Source organism: Tinamus guttatus, unplaced genomic scaffold, assembly GCF_059628265.1.
Source record: "Tinamus guttatus ecotype Peru unplaced genomic scaffold, ASM5962826v1 Tinamus_guttatus_pri_ptg000702l, whole genome shotgun sequence".
NCBI lineage: Eukaryota > Metazoa > Chordata > Aves > Tinamiformes > Tinamidae > Tinamus > Tinamus guttatus.
This window is the reverse complement of record NW_028289236.1, coordinates 802,694-817,655: the sequence shown is the minus strand read 5'-3', so window position 1 is coordinate 817,655 and position 14,962 is coordinate 802,694. Positions and strand designations below refer to the sequence as shown.

Below are 14,962 nucleotides of genomic sequence, written 5' to 3'. Positions count from 1 at the left end.
CACACTAAGCACTTTGTTGTTTCCAAATGACGCTGCATTTTTCCAAGCAGTTTTTTTTTTTCCTCTTGTCTACTTTGCTATCTTTACTCTCCCTTTATAAAGTGTTATCCATCTTCTATACCATTTCTTTTGGAATCATCTGAATAATGTGTCGACTAGCAAGATATATTTTGTTAGCTGGTAAAACCCAAAATACTGGGCTCTCTAGAGTTTGGATCTGTATTTGCAATGGTGCTTGTTTTTGGGGTATTTACAGAAGTGAAAGGATTGCTACAAATGATGGTAAAAATAACAAACTGCCTAGCAAGCATCTGCATGGGTGCATTAATTACAAATGGTGAAATGCATTACGGTGCTAATCCTGATTTGAGGAGTCTCTTCAGTACAGGAAACCACAGTAACAACCTTATTCTCCTCTGCGGAGCTTGGGGACTCTTAAATAGCTTGCTCCTTATTTTGAAAAAGCCGAACTGAGCTCAAGCCCTTTGAGAGGTGTGGCTGGGTAGCTCAGCATAGTTGCAATTGGAGAAGTACATCTCCGTTGCTGTGGTGGAAGTTATCCAAGGACTTGCTGTCCTAGTGAATTTTACTGCTTTTGCTGCAGCATGGAGGGGGATCTTCAGCTGGGATAGCCAGGGAGATGTGCAGGGCATCCGTGTGTTGGACAGGGGAAGCATTGCCCTCATTCCCTTCAGTGTCAATGTTTAACATCCATCATTGGCAGCAGGTGATGGCAACAGATGCTTAAAAAATAGTATTTGTTCAAAACCCTGCATGCAGGGGGCTAAAAGATGTGTGGTCCAGCTCCATTTCCCAGGACAGGGAATGGTGCCACAAATCCCCCGTTTTAGGCTGTTTGTTTGTTTGTTTTTGTTTTTGTGTGGCAATGGCCATTTCCCATAGAGCACTTTGTGAAGCACCGAAATTCCAGGCTCGATTTTCGCCCCTAGCAGAGCAGAGAGAAGTTGCCTGCTCTCCACCGAGCACCTTGAAGTGCTGGTGCAGATGGCAGGGACAGGGCAAGATCCGAGGTGGGGACAGGGTCTTCTGGTCTGTTTGTGCATTCAACAGCTTTCCCCCATGTTAGATGCAAAGGAGCAAAGCGCAGGGATGATAGTTCCAGCGGTGAGAGACACAGGGCTTCTTCATGTAGCACCACCACCCCTAATAACATGTCTTTTTCTTTTGCAGGCCTATACAATTCAGGGACAATACGCTATTCCACACCCGGATGTGAGTTTTACCCTATTTCTTCTTATACCCTTTTATGTCACCTGCATGCTACTGTTAATTAATATAATATTAATATTAGAAAATAATATTAATAGCATATTTTCAAAGTTATTGGCCGTGCGTAGTATCTGTAATACCTTGAATAGCCTTTTAACCTGTTAGTGCTAAACTTTATTAATTCTGAGGACTTGGCCTGATGCTAAATTATTTGTATTGTTCAGTGCTATCCCTTTGTTATCACACAAATTGTATTCTATGCATTTTGTGCCTCAAAATGGTCAAAACAAGCTAAAACAAACAAACAAATAAAACTTTCCTTTCTATTTTCTCCTGTCTTCCTAAAGTGTTGGTAATGCAGTGACTTATTCAGGTGCTGAGCATCTTCTGGTCTTCTCAAGAGAGGCTATTTCACTTTCTGAGCTCTGCTGGTCTCTCCCAAACTGATCTCCCTGAATGTGTCCTTTTCCCTACTACAAAAAGGGTATCTGAGTCTCTAGTGATGCTCAGTTATTCCCCTCCTTTCTGGATTAACTGTTGCTTTAGACTGGAGAGCGGCTTTATAGTCCAACTGCTCAAGATGTGCAACTTGTTCTGTGATGAGGAGGGTGAGCCTGTCCTGCTACTGCCTTGTGTGGTGCCCGAGGCAGGCCTGGTGCTTCCTGATGCATCATGCTTTCATAATGAGTTTGGTGGGATGAGGGAGAAACCAGAGGTTTGGAGATGGAATAATTCCTGGGTGAAGTTGAGATAGGAGGACATGTCATTTTTTTGTGGTCTGACTCAAATGTAGACATTGAAGCTGGGCAAGGTGTTGTCTGCCTCTCCTGAAGGAAAGTAAGGGAAGAGGGATGAGTACAGGACTGGCCCATGGTACTCATCCATGCTGGATCTCACCTCGCTGACTGGTCTACGAGTCCCTAGAGGAACCAGACCAAAACCCAAAGGAGAGGTGACCTGCAACATGGCCACTCAATCAGGAGCAAATCCATAGCTCTCATTCCTCCCTTTGTGCTTTCACGTCAAAATAGCATTGCCAGCACGCAGACTGAGGACAGGCCATGCTGGGAAGAGAGTAAGGGGAGTGACAGGACTCTTTCTCTCATAAAGTGTGCCAAGGCAGGGTGGAAGATGGCTCCTAAAGCTCCAGTGTCGATGAGGAGATGCTGCTGCTCAGGAAGGTCGTTCCTGTGACCTTCCCACAGTGATTCAGCTGCCCTCAAATGCAGGGGCTGACAGGAGAGGCCCTGGGGACATGTGCTGCAGCTCATACGCTGTTGTGACAGGCAGTCGTTTGCCAGCACAGCCGTTTCCACTCCTAACCCAGGGAGTGTTGCAGTCACCCGTTCGCTTTCTGTGACCTTCAGAAGGAGAAAACATCTGGGTGGGTGATTTGCTGGGGTTGCAGAATGCCTGAAGGTGGATGTGGACCCTCAAGGTGGTTGATATGAAGGAGTGGGGCCGGTAGGAATTTGCTGCACTGCCCGTTCTCGGCACTGGCCACTGTTCCACAAGGAAATGTGGGACCTGGGCCAACGAACATCCCCTCCCTTGTGCTCCTGGCAGCATGTTGGTGTCCTCTCCTTTCGAAGCACCAACAGGACATCGGTCACCCTCTGTTTGACAGCTGTTCTGCTGGGTTTGGCTCTCTGCTGCCTTGGAAGGGGACATCACAGACACGGTCTCTGCTGCAACTAGCATCCTTTACATAGAGGCAAATGTCGTGCACACTTCAAGTGGAGCTGGACTTGGCTTCTGCTCAAATCCCCCTGCTCATTGAGTGCCTTAGGAATGACAGGGTAGGTTAAGGAGACACACATTTTGGAGGGGGACACAGGAAACATGCTGGCATATCTTTGCTTAAAAATACTGATAAAAATAGAAAAACAGTCTATTTTAAAGGATGGAAAACACTAGCAAAGAAGTAAAATACCAGCACATATTGCTAGCAACATAAAAATAGAGGTTTTCAGTGCCCAGATGTCAGGAAGACAGCTGCTCAGCTTCTGTATCTTGTCACAGCTGCTGAGGGATGGTCAAGAAGCCCTTGGAAAAAGCCAGGAATTTCTAAATATTTTGGAATAAGGTGAAAAATCTAGTGTGCCCCAGTGCAGAAGCCCCTTCCCACTGGCATCTGTGAAGAGCATTGAATCTTCAGTGAGAATAGAGCACCAAAAGACACTCTGCAGGTGCCAGATAGCTATAAATTGTGTGGTCTGGGTGGAAGGACCTCACCATAGATCTATCACACTTAAAGAAATTTACATGGTTTGGTATTTCTCTTTCTCATGGGCAAGTTGGCTGTTAAATTCATTTGATCACTTCTTGCCTAACTGAGAACTAGGCAAACTATCTAGTATAAACACATGATTTCTATGATGTTAATGGAAATTATTAGATGTTATATTTGGAGTAAATAGGGTAAATTTTGTTCTTAGGAGGCGTGATTTCACCCACTGTAATGGAGGACAGAATTTGACTTTCCATGAAACTCCAGGACATGCATTTTGGATAGTCTGATATAATAGTCGATAAGAAATATTTTTTGTGCATTTTGTTTTTGCTCCCTAAGTAAAACATAAATACACATGACTGCATATTTTAGTCAGCGCAAATCAATGTGTTTTTTTGTCCCAATTTTGCTTTTCAATCAGTGTCCTTAGAGTGTTTTCCTTGTTATTGTATTCTCTGACAGCACACATTTTGGTACACACGGTACTGAGGCAATATTTACACTTGAGTCAATGCTGGAAAAACATTATTTGTGTCTTTTGGCCAAAGTCTGGCTCACTGCCATCAAATTTGCTGAGACTTGGAAGAAGTTGTTAGCATAAGGATTGCATGCTCCCTCCTTACTCTTATAGTCCTCTTCCAAGGATCTGTCATTTTAAATACTGCTTGGTAATGAAATTGGTCTTGAACAAGTTCTTAAAGTTTTGTCCTTGCTCTTACAGATATTTGTATTTAAGCAGCTCCTTTTTATAGATTCTGCAACAAACTCTTGACTGTGGAGCGGGTGGGATTTCAAACACCACTAAAACCACTAAATCCGAGCTCCTGTCTTCATGTTCTCCCTTGAGCAAAACCCGGCCAGCTCAGCTGGAGAGTTGACTCGTGAGTGGCTTCAGGATGGCCCTGGGTGCTCACATACTTTGCATGTGGCATCGAGCTACCTGCCCTCACTAAATTTGCAGAGAAAGCCAGGAGGGCAGCAGGAGTCGGGGAGCATCAGGACATTGAATAGGTGTTGAGCAGAGGAAACTCAGAGCTGGGAGCCAGCCTGGCAGATGATGAGATGTGACCAAGCGTTTTTTTGTGGGTGTCTGCTGATGCTCTGTGTGGACGTACGTTGGTAGAAAGTGCTGCTGCCCTTGCAACAGTGTCTTTGGGGTAATTTGCCTTTGGTCTGTACAAGGAACCAAAGTTGGAGGAAATGCTCTTGGGTCTTTGCTTCCAGATTTTTTTCAGCCTGTAAGGAAACAGAAGAGGGTGTTTTATGCTCTGCAAGCTTGTGTGACAGCTTTTACTGCAATGCCTGCACATAGCAATCCTCTCTTTCTGTGCAGCTATTCTCATTGCTGTCCTTGTATCATGGGCATTGCTAAATACCCCTATTAAAGCTATTCCTAAGAAAGGTTCTAGTTCAGCGATAGAACAGATCGTTGCATTTTCCCCTGTTCCAAGCAACTGCACCGATTGCTCCATGTTTTCCTGATGTCAGCCATGAGGTGAAGCAGGGCTCCTTCCCTGGGGCATGGTTAGGAGCGTGCAGGTTAATGAGCAGCTCCATTTTCCCCGTGCTTGGTGGTGGGCTCCTCTGTGCAGCTCCAGCAACAGGAAGCAGGACTGCTGCCGTGCAGGAGAGCAATGTTGGGCAAGCCTCCAAATGCTGCAAAGAAGCAACAAGTTTTAGCTAGAGCTGTGCAGCAGCTGCCTTGTAGTGCTTTTTTTGGTGTGATTTGTAAGAATAACCTTGTTGGGCCTAATATCCTCCAGCTGATCAAGCTCCACTGTCTGTCCGAGTCCAACAGAGATGCTGCCTCTACAGCATTAAAAAAGTGGCAAAAGAACAAGCGAAACATGCATGGTTGAAGGAAGTAGCACAGACAGGATACATCTGGGTTTAATTTTACCAAAAACAAGATAGAAAACAGAAGATTGTGGGGTGGGGGAAGGAGGCTACTGAAGACCATGTTATCTGCAGGAGTGCTGCCATTCCCAGTCTTGTCTGGAGCTGGTTGTGGTTCAGCCTGGTTCTGTTTCAGCTTATTTTCTGTATGCTACACAGCAAGATGTGTACGTGCCGTGTCTTGTGCAGCAGCAAAGCCTTTGCCTGCCTGAGCAAACGGGCAAAGGCTGAAGGTCCTCAAGGCTTTGCCTTGGTAGGTTTCTTTCTGCTACCTCTCTGGTAACCAACAAGCATTTCCTGTTCCTGCAGTTCCTTTCCATTATTTCACCTGATCGCTTCAGCTCCCCGGATCTTCTTTTTCCAGCGCTTCACCCTTACCACTGCTGGTGTCAGACCTCCCTGCACTCCCTCCCCTGGACAAACTGCAGGAGCAAGGAGTTTTTTGAATATTGTTCCCCTAACCCCAAATGTTGAAATTGCAACTCCTGCCTCTCCCCTGCTGCAGAGGGCAATGGGTGCGACGAGCTTGTGTGCATCTGGGAGACGATGCAGTTCTGGTAACCCTATGGGCACTCTGAAATCACCAAGAGGAAAGAGAGCTCCTTTCTGCTCACAGCAGAGCCATGAAATTTCAGCCCGTTTATTTATTAATTTTTAATTTGGAGCAGTAAAACAGAGCACAAAATGTATTGCAAACAAACTCCTCTCTATGCAATTGCCTCCTGCTGGGGCATGAAAAGATACCCAGCACAACAAGGGATACAAGGATCTGAAATACCTACTGGTTGTGGTTGAAGCCCGTATTCCCTCCGTCTGCTACAGGGCCTGTGTTTGTAATGCACTTGTCAAAGCTGATGTTAAGAGCTGAAATTTGCCTGCCTCCAGAGACAGTTCCCCTTGGACACGCAGAACAAGAGCACATTGACTGTGCAGGGCAACGGTCACAATGTGGCCCTCGTGAAGCCCCCAGCAATGCAGGAGGATCTTACAACCCCTGGCATGGGGCAGCCCTGGATCTGGCAGCACCTTTGCTTCCTCCATGTTAAAACCCTACTAAAGGGAGCAGCAGCTATTTGTAGTAAGTTACAAAGGAAAGGAGGAAGGCAACGGCTAGAAGCTGTTTGTGTATCAGCTCTGTTGTTGCTTTAGCAGCTCCCGGCCTCCTCAAGGCAGAGGGGGCCGCTGCTCCCAGTGGAGGAGCTAAATTGTTTTTATGAGAGGTGGAAACTAAGCATGGGCTTCCTGCTGGTATCGTACTTCAGACCCTGACCAAGCACTTCTGTGAAAGATTTGGGCTTTACTGCATCTTACCCAGGCCAAGTCCTTCTGTTAATGTCGTTTTTTGCCATGTCTCATCATGGCCTCCTGGTTTGTTCTCGTTTTGGTTTGGTTTTTGCCTTTTTTTTTTCTTTTCTTTTTTTTCCTTTATAATTTTGTTCTTGATTTTCAGTGTGACTTGTTGTACTCTATAACAATAACCTTCTTAGCTCTAATGTCCCTCCTACCCCTCAGCAGTTGACCAAGCTCCACCAGTTGGCTATGCAGCAAACCCCCTTTACTCCCCTTGGACAGACCACCCCCGCTTTCCCTGGTACGTACCCAGACGCCCTTTCTAGATATCCTTCTCTTCTTACCTGTAGATTTTCTTTCTCTTTCTGAACTTCATTTTTGTTTAATGGAGAAAAAAAAAATAGGATGAGTAAAACGGAGGTTGCAATGTCAATGGGTGAGAGCTAACGGAGAGACTAGACGGACGCTTGGTGGTGACTCTCCTTGCAGGCCAGCAGTTAGCTGTGGGTGACCGGTTTGCTCTTGTGAAGCCATCTCTATTCTGCCTCTGGCTTTGCTGGCTTTTTGAGCAGAAGTGAGCGAGCGCTGGGGTAAACCTTGACCCTCGCTAGCCCGGAGGAGCTAGCGTGCGTTGAGCTGCACTAGGTGAGACAGCCCCGCTCCACGTGCCAAGGGAGGGAAGCTCCTCTGCGCCCTTCCCCGTGGCACCGGTGGCTCTCGGGGAGCAGTGCACGAGCTGGCGAGGATGGCACCGCTCTGCTGGGAAGAGAGGATGGGACGGAGACGTGCAGGGAGGGCGGCAGCTCTGTAACGTCTCAGCAGCGCTCCTTGCAAAACTGGTGCTCCGGCTAAAATGTTACATGGCGAGCTAGGGAGCAGGCAGAGCACAGGGAGCTCAAATACTCTGAAGTATCTTTGTTACTCAGTGGCCAAAGTGCCAGCTGGAAATGCCTTTTCTGACAATATGTTCATCATATTTTGAGCTTCCTAGATGAAGTGACATTGCTTATCTCCTTGAAGGCAAAAGCATTAAATCTGTTTCTTCTTTGCTCTTCAGGAGAAAAGCTGCCCTTACATTCCTCCGAAGAAGCTCAAAATCTGATGGGCCAATCATCAGGTAAAAAATAAAAAGTAAAACTACAGGGAAATAACTAGGCTTCTATTGTAATATATTTCTTAAATAGGACTGTGTCATTGTGCTTCTGGATAAATTGTCTTATTTGCGGAGAACATGGCGTGTTTTCTGGTGGGCAGGGAGAGACCAGTCAGTACATTGCCTTGCCTCTTTTGTAGAGCATGTCAAAAGAAATGCACCTGTATTTTATTACCTGTTTTCTTGATGTATGTGTAAAGCTTCTACCCAAATAATGGCAAGACATCAGAGTTATTACCTCTGTTATTGCTTTTAATTTTGTATGATCTTCTCCAAGAAACAATAGAAAAATGCCTGTGGGAACTGAGATAACATGCAGTTTTAGCCATCTCTAAACTATTTGAGATGAGCTACATTTTGAGTGGGGCAGGAGGACACTGAGTAATCGGAGCAGGACATTGAGGGGTCACATCATGGCTGTAATCAGAGGAATTTCTATTTCAAATGTGCTGTACTGACAGCTGCATGTGGGTCTGTAGGTTCCAAACATACTTTTTTTTTCTTTTTTTTAATAACCTACCAATGCTAAGATAAATTACCTTGTGTCTTGAAGATTCACAGTGAAATGGGAGATACCTGCCCCTCTACCTACGCAGTGCATACCCTGGCATCCAGGCTGTGTTTGATATGTGCCTCGAAAGACTCTGGGGACGTTGCTTAACTACAAAATGCAAACACAGACCATGGGAATACATCCTGCAAGACTTTAGCAAAAAGTGATTCATTAGTTTCAATGTGTAAAGCCTTGTTTTCTGTTCAGTGTTCTGCTTTGTCCTTTGTGATTGCTCATGGCACTAATTCTGCCCTGGCTGAGCACACAGGTTCTTCCCGTTACAGCCACAAGGACTATGTGTACGTGTTGGAAGTGAAGGATCTCGTATGCTAAAATAAAAGATCACAAGGTGATCGATGGATCTTTCTTATCTGTAAGTCTGAGGAGCCACATCTGAATTTCCAAAGCCATGGACTCCTTAGCACTTTTATGATGCCATCTCGTAGTACTCCATAGCCTTCAGGAAATATTTTCTGACAAATCCAGGCCACTTTTGGACCGAGCCTTTTATTTTCTGACAAGGAGATCAGGAGGCCCACAGGAGACCCTGTGGGTCTGTCATCCTTGGGCTAGGCAGATTCTGTCTTCTCCTGCATCCCAGGAAGACTGGCAGGAGTGCTGGGCAGTACCGGGCTTGGCAGACATGTTACCTGGATAGGGTAGTCCATGGAGATTTTGGGTGGTCAATAGGCTTTGGGGACTTGGGGGCAACAAGGGGTTCTTGTGACCATGCTAGCTCCAAACAAGATGCAAAGTGGAAGTCAAGGAAGACACCAAGACATGGAGGCACCCCTTTTTTGCAGGCTTTGGTAAAAGTATATGAGGCACAGTCGAAGGCAGGGGTAGGACTGCCAGCTAGAGTACTGATCCCCTCTGCATTTCACCTCCTTTTATGATCCTGAAGAATAACATGGTAAAGAGACTGTCTTCAAGTAGGTACCTGTGCGCTATGTTCAGGCACTGCATCTTTATAGGGGAGACTCAGTTCTTTCCCCATCAAATGGGGTAGCTAGGAGGCTACCTTCAGGAAAGTATTTGAATTATATGTTAGCAAATAAAGGACACCTGATCGTCTTATTTCTAGGAGTAGGCATTAAAATGGGATTCCAATGTAAGGAATATGGTTTTGATGTACTTTTTCAAGTGGCTACATTTCAGCTGGAGTGAGATGTTTGATCTGTGGGAACTACAGTAGGCAAACACCTACCTGTCCAATTTCTTTTAAGGTCAGTCCACCCTTCTTCTCTTCCTGCTGCCATCCCAAGGCCAGTCTGGGACATAGCACTCTCACAGCTGCTGTTCTCTAAGAAAATGCTGGTATCTAGAAAAATGTCATTTTTGACCTGTTACTTTTTAAAACCAGGACTGTTGCTGCCAACAAAACTGGCGAAGGGAAGTTCTCTTTCACTACACAGAAAGCCTTGATGGAGGTGCAGACTAGCAAGACTTGATGTCTGTTTGCATCAGCTGCATGGTACTTTTGAGGCAGCGGTGCATTTAGCAGCTTCTCTGGATTTTTTGACTAGACATTCAGGGCTGCTGCTGTGCTGTCTCATAGCAGCAGAGTAAATGGTGCCTTCATTGCAGTGAGTCAGGGGAACTGAGAAAAATGCAGCACTTGACTCTGGCAAAATTGCTTTTTTTTTTTTTTTTTTTTTTTTTTTGCTTTCAATAGTTCCACTTTTTGTCCTTTTCTTTCCCTTACATCCCTTTTATTCTGTTTTACTGGATGCAGACCTTGCTGATTCTTGGACACTTGAACACATTGATCTTAAAAGTCTTCATTTGTAGTTTATATTCTACAGTTAAGTTTTTGTGGCAGCTGTAAAAAAAAGTTAGCTATCAGAAAGCTGCTATCTTGCAGGATTGCAGTAGGGTTTCCCAGTTTTGCCAATGAGGCAATTTAATTTGGAATTGGAGTGCTATGAGATGCCATCTGCTGTATGCAGTAGTCTTCTGACTCCAACCTTTTCTGCGTTAAGGGAAAGTGTCCTTCCTTTCCCTGGAGAGCCTGGGAGGAAGTAGGCTGCTGTATTCACTGGTGAATACGTGCTGTGGGGATGGGCAACAAGCAGTCCTGAGTGCAGCTAGCGTGCACATCCCTGCAGCTGCTGCCCGCAGTTCAGCTTACAAATCTAAGGGGCCTTCACTTGCAGAGCACGTTGCAAACCCTGGCAGAGGAGGGCTTCCCACGGCCGTAACCTTGCATTTTAGCATACCTGCCTCAAAAGCCCTTCTAGGGGGGAGAATTGAGCAAGAAGCAAGGAGCAAGCTAAGCAGTAGCACCGTGATCTCCCTGCGCGTCTTAGGAAAAGGAGAAGAGCCAGGAAAGTGTTTGCAGTCCGCAGCATGATACCTATGAGAAGCAGCTTGAGGAGCCCAGGGGCAGCAGGTGAAGGTGGTAACCAGCTCTGGAAGAGTTAGGTAGCAACCGTCTTCCTTCTCCTTGTACCAGAATGTGTGATCCCCTTCCCTCCCGGCCCTGGAGCCATATGCAGCATTTGTAATGTCTACTGTTGTGGTAAAGTACCAGGAGATCCACCACACTGCCTCTGCAAGCTGTAACCGTTTTCCCTTGCATATGCCCAGGTTTGGATGCCAGTCCCCCGGCCAGTACTCATGAACTCACCATTCCCAATGATGTAAGTATAGTGGCTCCGAATGCTTCCTCTGGGTGTGTGCGCACGCATGTGTGTACGAGTGTCTATATACATATATATATATATATATATATTAAGCTGCAGATAATCCACCCTATTAAATATCCTTAGAGAAGCCACTTCACCAAGTTCACTCATGCCATTTGCACAGTTCCTACTGTCTTGTTGCTTGGGGAGATGGTCAGAAAACACTATAAAACATGAGTTCCCATTGGACTTTACCCTTGTGATATCTTTCCTAGATAAAAATCCTCTTTAATGTTCCTTTTTTTCCTTTCAAAGTGAACTTATTGCTCATGAAACATGTCCAGAAGGGAGCTCCCTCCCATCCCGAGCACTGCCAAGCCAGTGTGATTAGTGCTGCGCATCAGCTGAGACTGTCTTGTTGTTTAAAGTGGGCTGGAAAGAGAGAGGGCTGCCCAGTCTATCTCTGTGCTCTCTGCTGAATCCCAGCATCATTCGCTTAATATCCTGCTGGCAGATCTAAAGTTATGTTTCAGCTTAGATGTGTTTACTTGGGGCCTGCAGAGGACATAAGTAGTGTTACTCATGCCACAAAGTGCTAAGCTTTTAGCTTTTAAAGGGCAGTGCATCTCCTTTTAGTTGTGGTGGCAGTCAGGTTTCGGTCTTACTGATGCGGTAAGGTAGATGTTGGACTTGGATGGTTGTTGGAAGAAAGCTGGAGTCATGCTGGGCTCTGAGTGGTAAAAGGAGGGTGCTCAGGGATGCTCAGGTATGAGTAGGTAAGATGGAGAGCCCACACAACCGGCACCTGTATCCAAGGATCTCACTTGATTCCATGGGTTTGAAAGCCAGCCTGCTGTTGAATCATGATCAGAGCAAGTGGGCAAAGACTGCCAAGAGGATCCCTCAGCCTGCCCTTCTCAGCAGTTTCTGCATCAGGTCTGGCTGCTTTGTCCACTCCTGTCTTCTATTTTAAGAGTCAGGCTGGGATGTAAAAGAACAGCAGCCATCTCGGACACGACTGCCTGGAGACCTGTGCTCCTTTGGGACGCATGCAGGAGCTCCTTCCACTTGAGAGGTGCAGCAGCCGAGCAGCCTCCAAGCATCTGCCTGCTGAAATCCTCAGTGATGTTTCACCCTTGGGCAAACAGATGTGTGAAAAGTGCTGCAGAGAAGAGACTTGGGAGACAGTACCAAAGCTGTGCATGGCAACAGGACGGCTTTCCAAATCTACTTCTGTTCTTCTGATTAAGAAACCCCTCCAGGAGATCTGCAAGTGTTCCTGAAGCTGCAGCAACCATATCTGCCTAGTGTGGGGGAACATGGATCTAGTAACCACAAGGACATATATGGGAATATGAGCTACCTTGCAAAGGGGCCTGCTCTGTCATTTGACCTGCCATGGGACTCTTAAACTGTTGCTCGTCTTCTCTCGGATTGGGTGTCTGTCTCTTAAAGTGCTGAGAGATTCATTTTTAGGGGGGCACAAACTAGCTTGCAGTTGTGCTGCAGAGAAGCAGATTTCAAGGAAATCTGATGATGAAATCCAGCTATCACCTCATTCATAAGACTTGTGTCCAGCTGTGTTTCCTCAGAACCTTGACAAATAGAGCTGAGAGGGATCCAAGAAGTGACCCTGAAGGCAGCATCATGCTGTCAGCTCCTAGGTGCTAGATGTTGTCATTCCTTTGACTGTCAGGAGGAACATCAATGCTGTGCAAAGATCTCACTAAAAATCTCCTCTCTAAATAGATTTGGCCCCAACTGTCTCCCTAACAGGTTCCCAAATGTGATTGTCTCTTGCTGAACCCTCTCCAGGCTGAGCTATTTCTGCACTATGAACACAAGGAGAGGTGGGTGGTGGGCTGTACATCATGCTGCAGCCCAAGAGCTAATCCACATCTTTCCAGTGCTGCAGTGGGGCATTCATTCAGGTTTGTTAACCCTCGCTACCTGTCTACCTGGTAGGTGAAGAATAAGGTGGTGAGATGGATATGGCTGTGGGTGGCTTTTACGCTGCACAGCTAAGGAACGTGCCCTAGAGGGTGGTCAACAGAGCTTTTGGAAAGACTTAAAAATGAATGTCCCATATTCCAAATTCCCAGATGTGACCTTGGAAAGGGACTTAAATGTTCATAGATGATGAGGGCACACAGGTACACCTCCTGCATGTGTTGGAAAAAATGGTCATCTTGATTTGTTGCAGTGGTGCTTGAAGAAACTGTAAGCTGATCCACTAGTGACTAAGAGCAAATCTCAAGGTCCCCCTCAGGAGCCACTGAGAATATTCAGCCCTCTGGATCTCAGGAAAAAAAAAAAAGTTAATAGTATGAAAGACATGTTTTCAAGTAGAAGTCTCATGTTTTCCTGGTGCTGTAACTTTGTAGTGCAATCCACTTGCTCTTCATTCTGTCAGAGGCGTATGGTGAAACGGAGCTTTCATGTGTGCTTTGTCACACTGAAGGAGCTAAGACAGGGTAACAGGGAAGAGGCAGATGGACCATCCTCAAAGGGCAAAAGGTTTGGAGACCATGGGCATGATCTATGGCCAGGGCAATCCCAAAGAAGCATAAGGAAATTTCTCTGAGAGCAGCAGGGTCTCCCTGGGACAGGGCACAGCGAGATGGGAGGCCTTCACTCTTGGAGTGTCTCACATACCCTTTTCCCAGTCCTGAGCATGGGGCCTTAGTTTTGAGGTGTCCCTGCTTGGGGAAGGCTTGGGACAGAGACCTCTGGCAGTGTCCCCAGCCTGGGGCTGGCTGCGAGGCTGTGGAAGACATGCGCACTGGTTGAGATAAGCCCTTGTTTCCTAAATATCATCTGAGCACATTTTCTCAGGATGCTGCTGCTCCATATTGTACTCATCTTCGGGCCCTTCTGTAGACAGAAGGACAGGGAATTTGTGTGCAGTACAGGATGTACAGGATAGGGTGAATAATGTGATACTCTAATAAAAGTGTATGATTCCACCTACTGAGGGGGCATTTGGGGTTAAATTGGCACTTTTGAAAAATGGCATGGTTATTTTCTTCTGGTTATGCACTCTGTACAAGTATCTTCAGGTTAGTTGTGACTAGCAGTGAGATAAATGTGGAGAAGTCTGGAACACGATTTATTGCCATCCTCAGACACGTATCGAAAAAAGTATCATCACTTGTGGTCAGGTTGAAATGCAGTCAAATGCTCTGCTGGGATGTGAGCCTGGAATGGCCCGAGCCATCCCAGTTGCTTTGTAAAGATAGTACAAGAGTTAACGCAGTTAACCTGCAAGCTGAGCAGAAGCCAGAAGCAGATCTGAGTTGTGACCAAGGCCTGATTCTCTTACCAAGGTGCTGGCTCTGACGCTTCAGAAAATCAGATGCTGATTTACTGATCATGCAAATATTCAGGAATTGCAAGTTTTTCCAATCTCTATCCTGTAATCAAATCCCCATTGCTATTTATTGGGCTCTGTGGCAGGGAATCACACTGAGGGAAGCTAATGCACTTTCATAGTGAGCTAACTGGACTTCTGCCTCACAAGAGACAGCATTTGATAGGCGTCTTACCTTGGGATTTAGTTTGGACAGCTTGTCAGAGTTCGCTGTGCACGCCATTCCCACCCCATCCAGAGTTAGCTGCTCCTGTCCATCTCAGAGAAGCATTAACTATCTCAAGGAGATGGGCCTTCTTTGGAGCTGTATGCCCTGAAGCGTAGTTCAGAAAAAGGCAGCAACTCCATCACTCCCCACTACAAAGCTATTCTCCTATGCTCTCTTCCCTCTCCCTGTGTCCATCTGTTCCTCATCCTCCACATTGCCAGCTTTTCCATTGCAGCGAGCCTCTGGTAGATGCTGGAACTGGCCACATCAGCCCACAGTGGCAGCCAGCAGAGATGGGTGGAGAGATCTGGTTGATCTCTCACCCTAAGAGACAACTTCTTGGGAGAAAGGTTAGGGGGAATGGTGGAGAGCTTGGATTGCTCTAAATTTCACGTTGCAGTG

At 46.2% G+C, this 14,962-nt stretch overlaps 1 protein-coding gene across 1 annotated transcript in view; it reads left to right on the top strand.

The window, feature by feature from the left end:
• Positions 1 to 14,962, top strand: part of PCBP3 (poly(rC) binding protein 3) — a 62,321-nt gene that overhangs the window by 43,016 nt on the left and 4,343 nt on the right. The window contains 4 exon segments of the mRNA XM_088536730.1: positions 1,192 to 1,233; positions 6,872 to 6,950; positions 7,707 to 7,766; positions 10,945 to 10,997. Coding sequence (XP_088392856.1) covers positions 1,192 to 1,233; positions 6,872 to 6,950; positions 7,707 to 7,766; positions 10,945 to 10,997 — 234 coding nt within the window.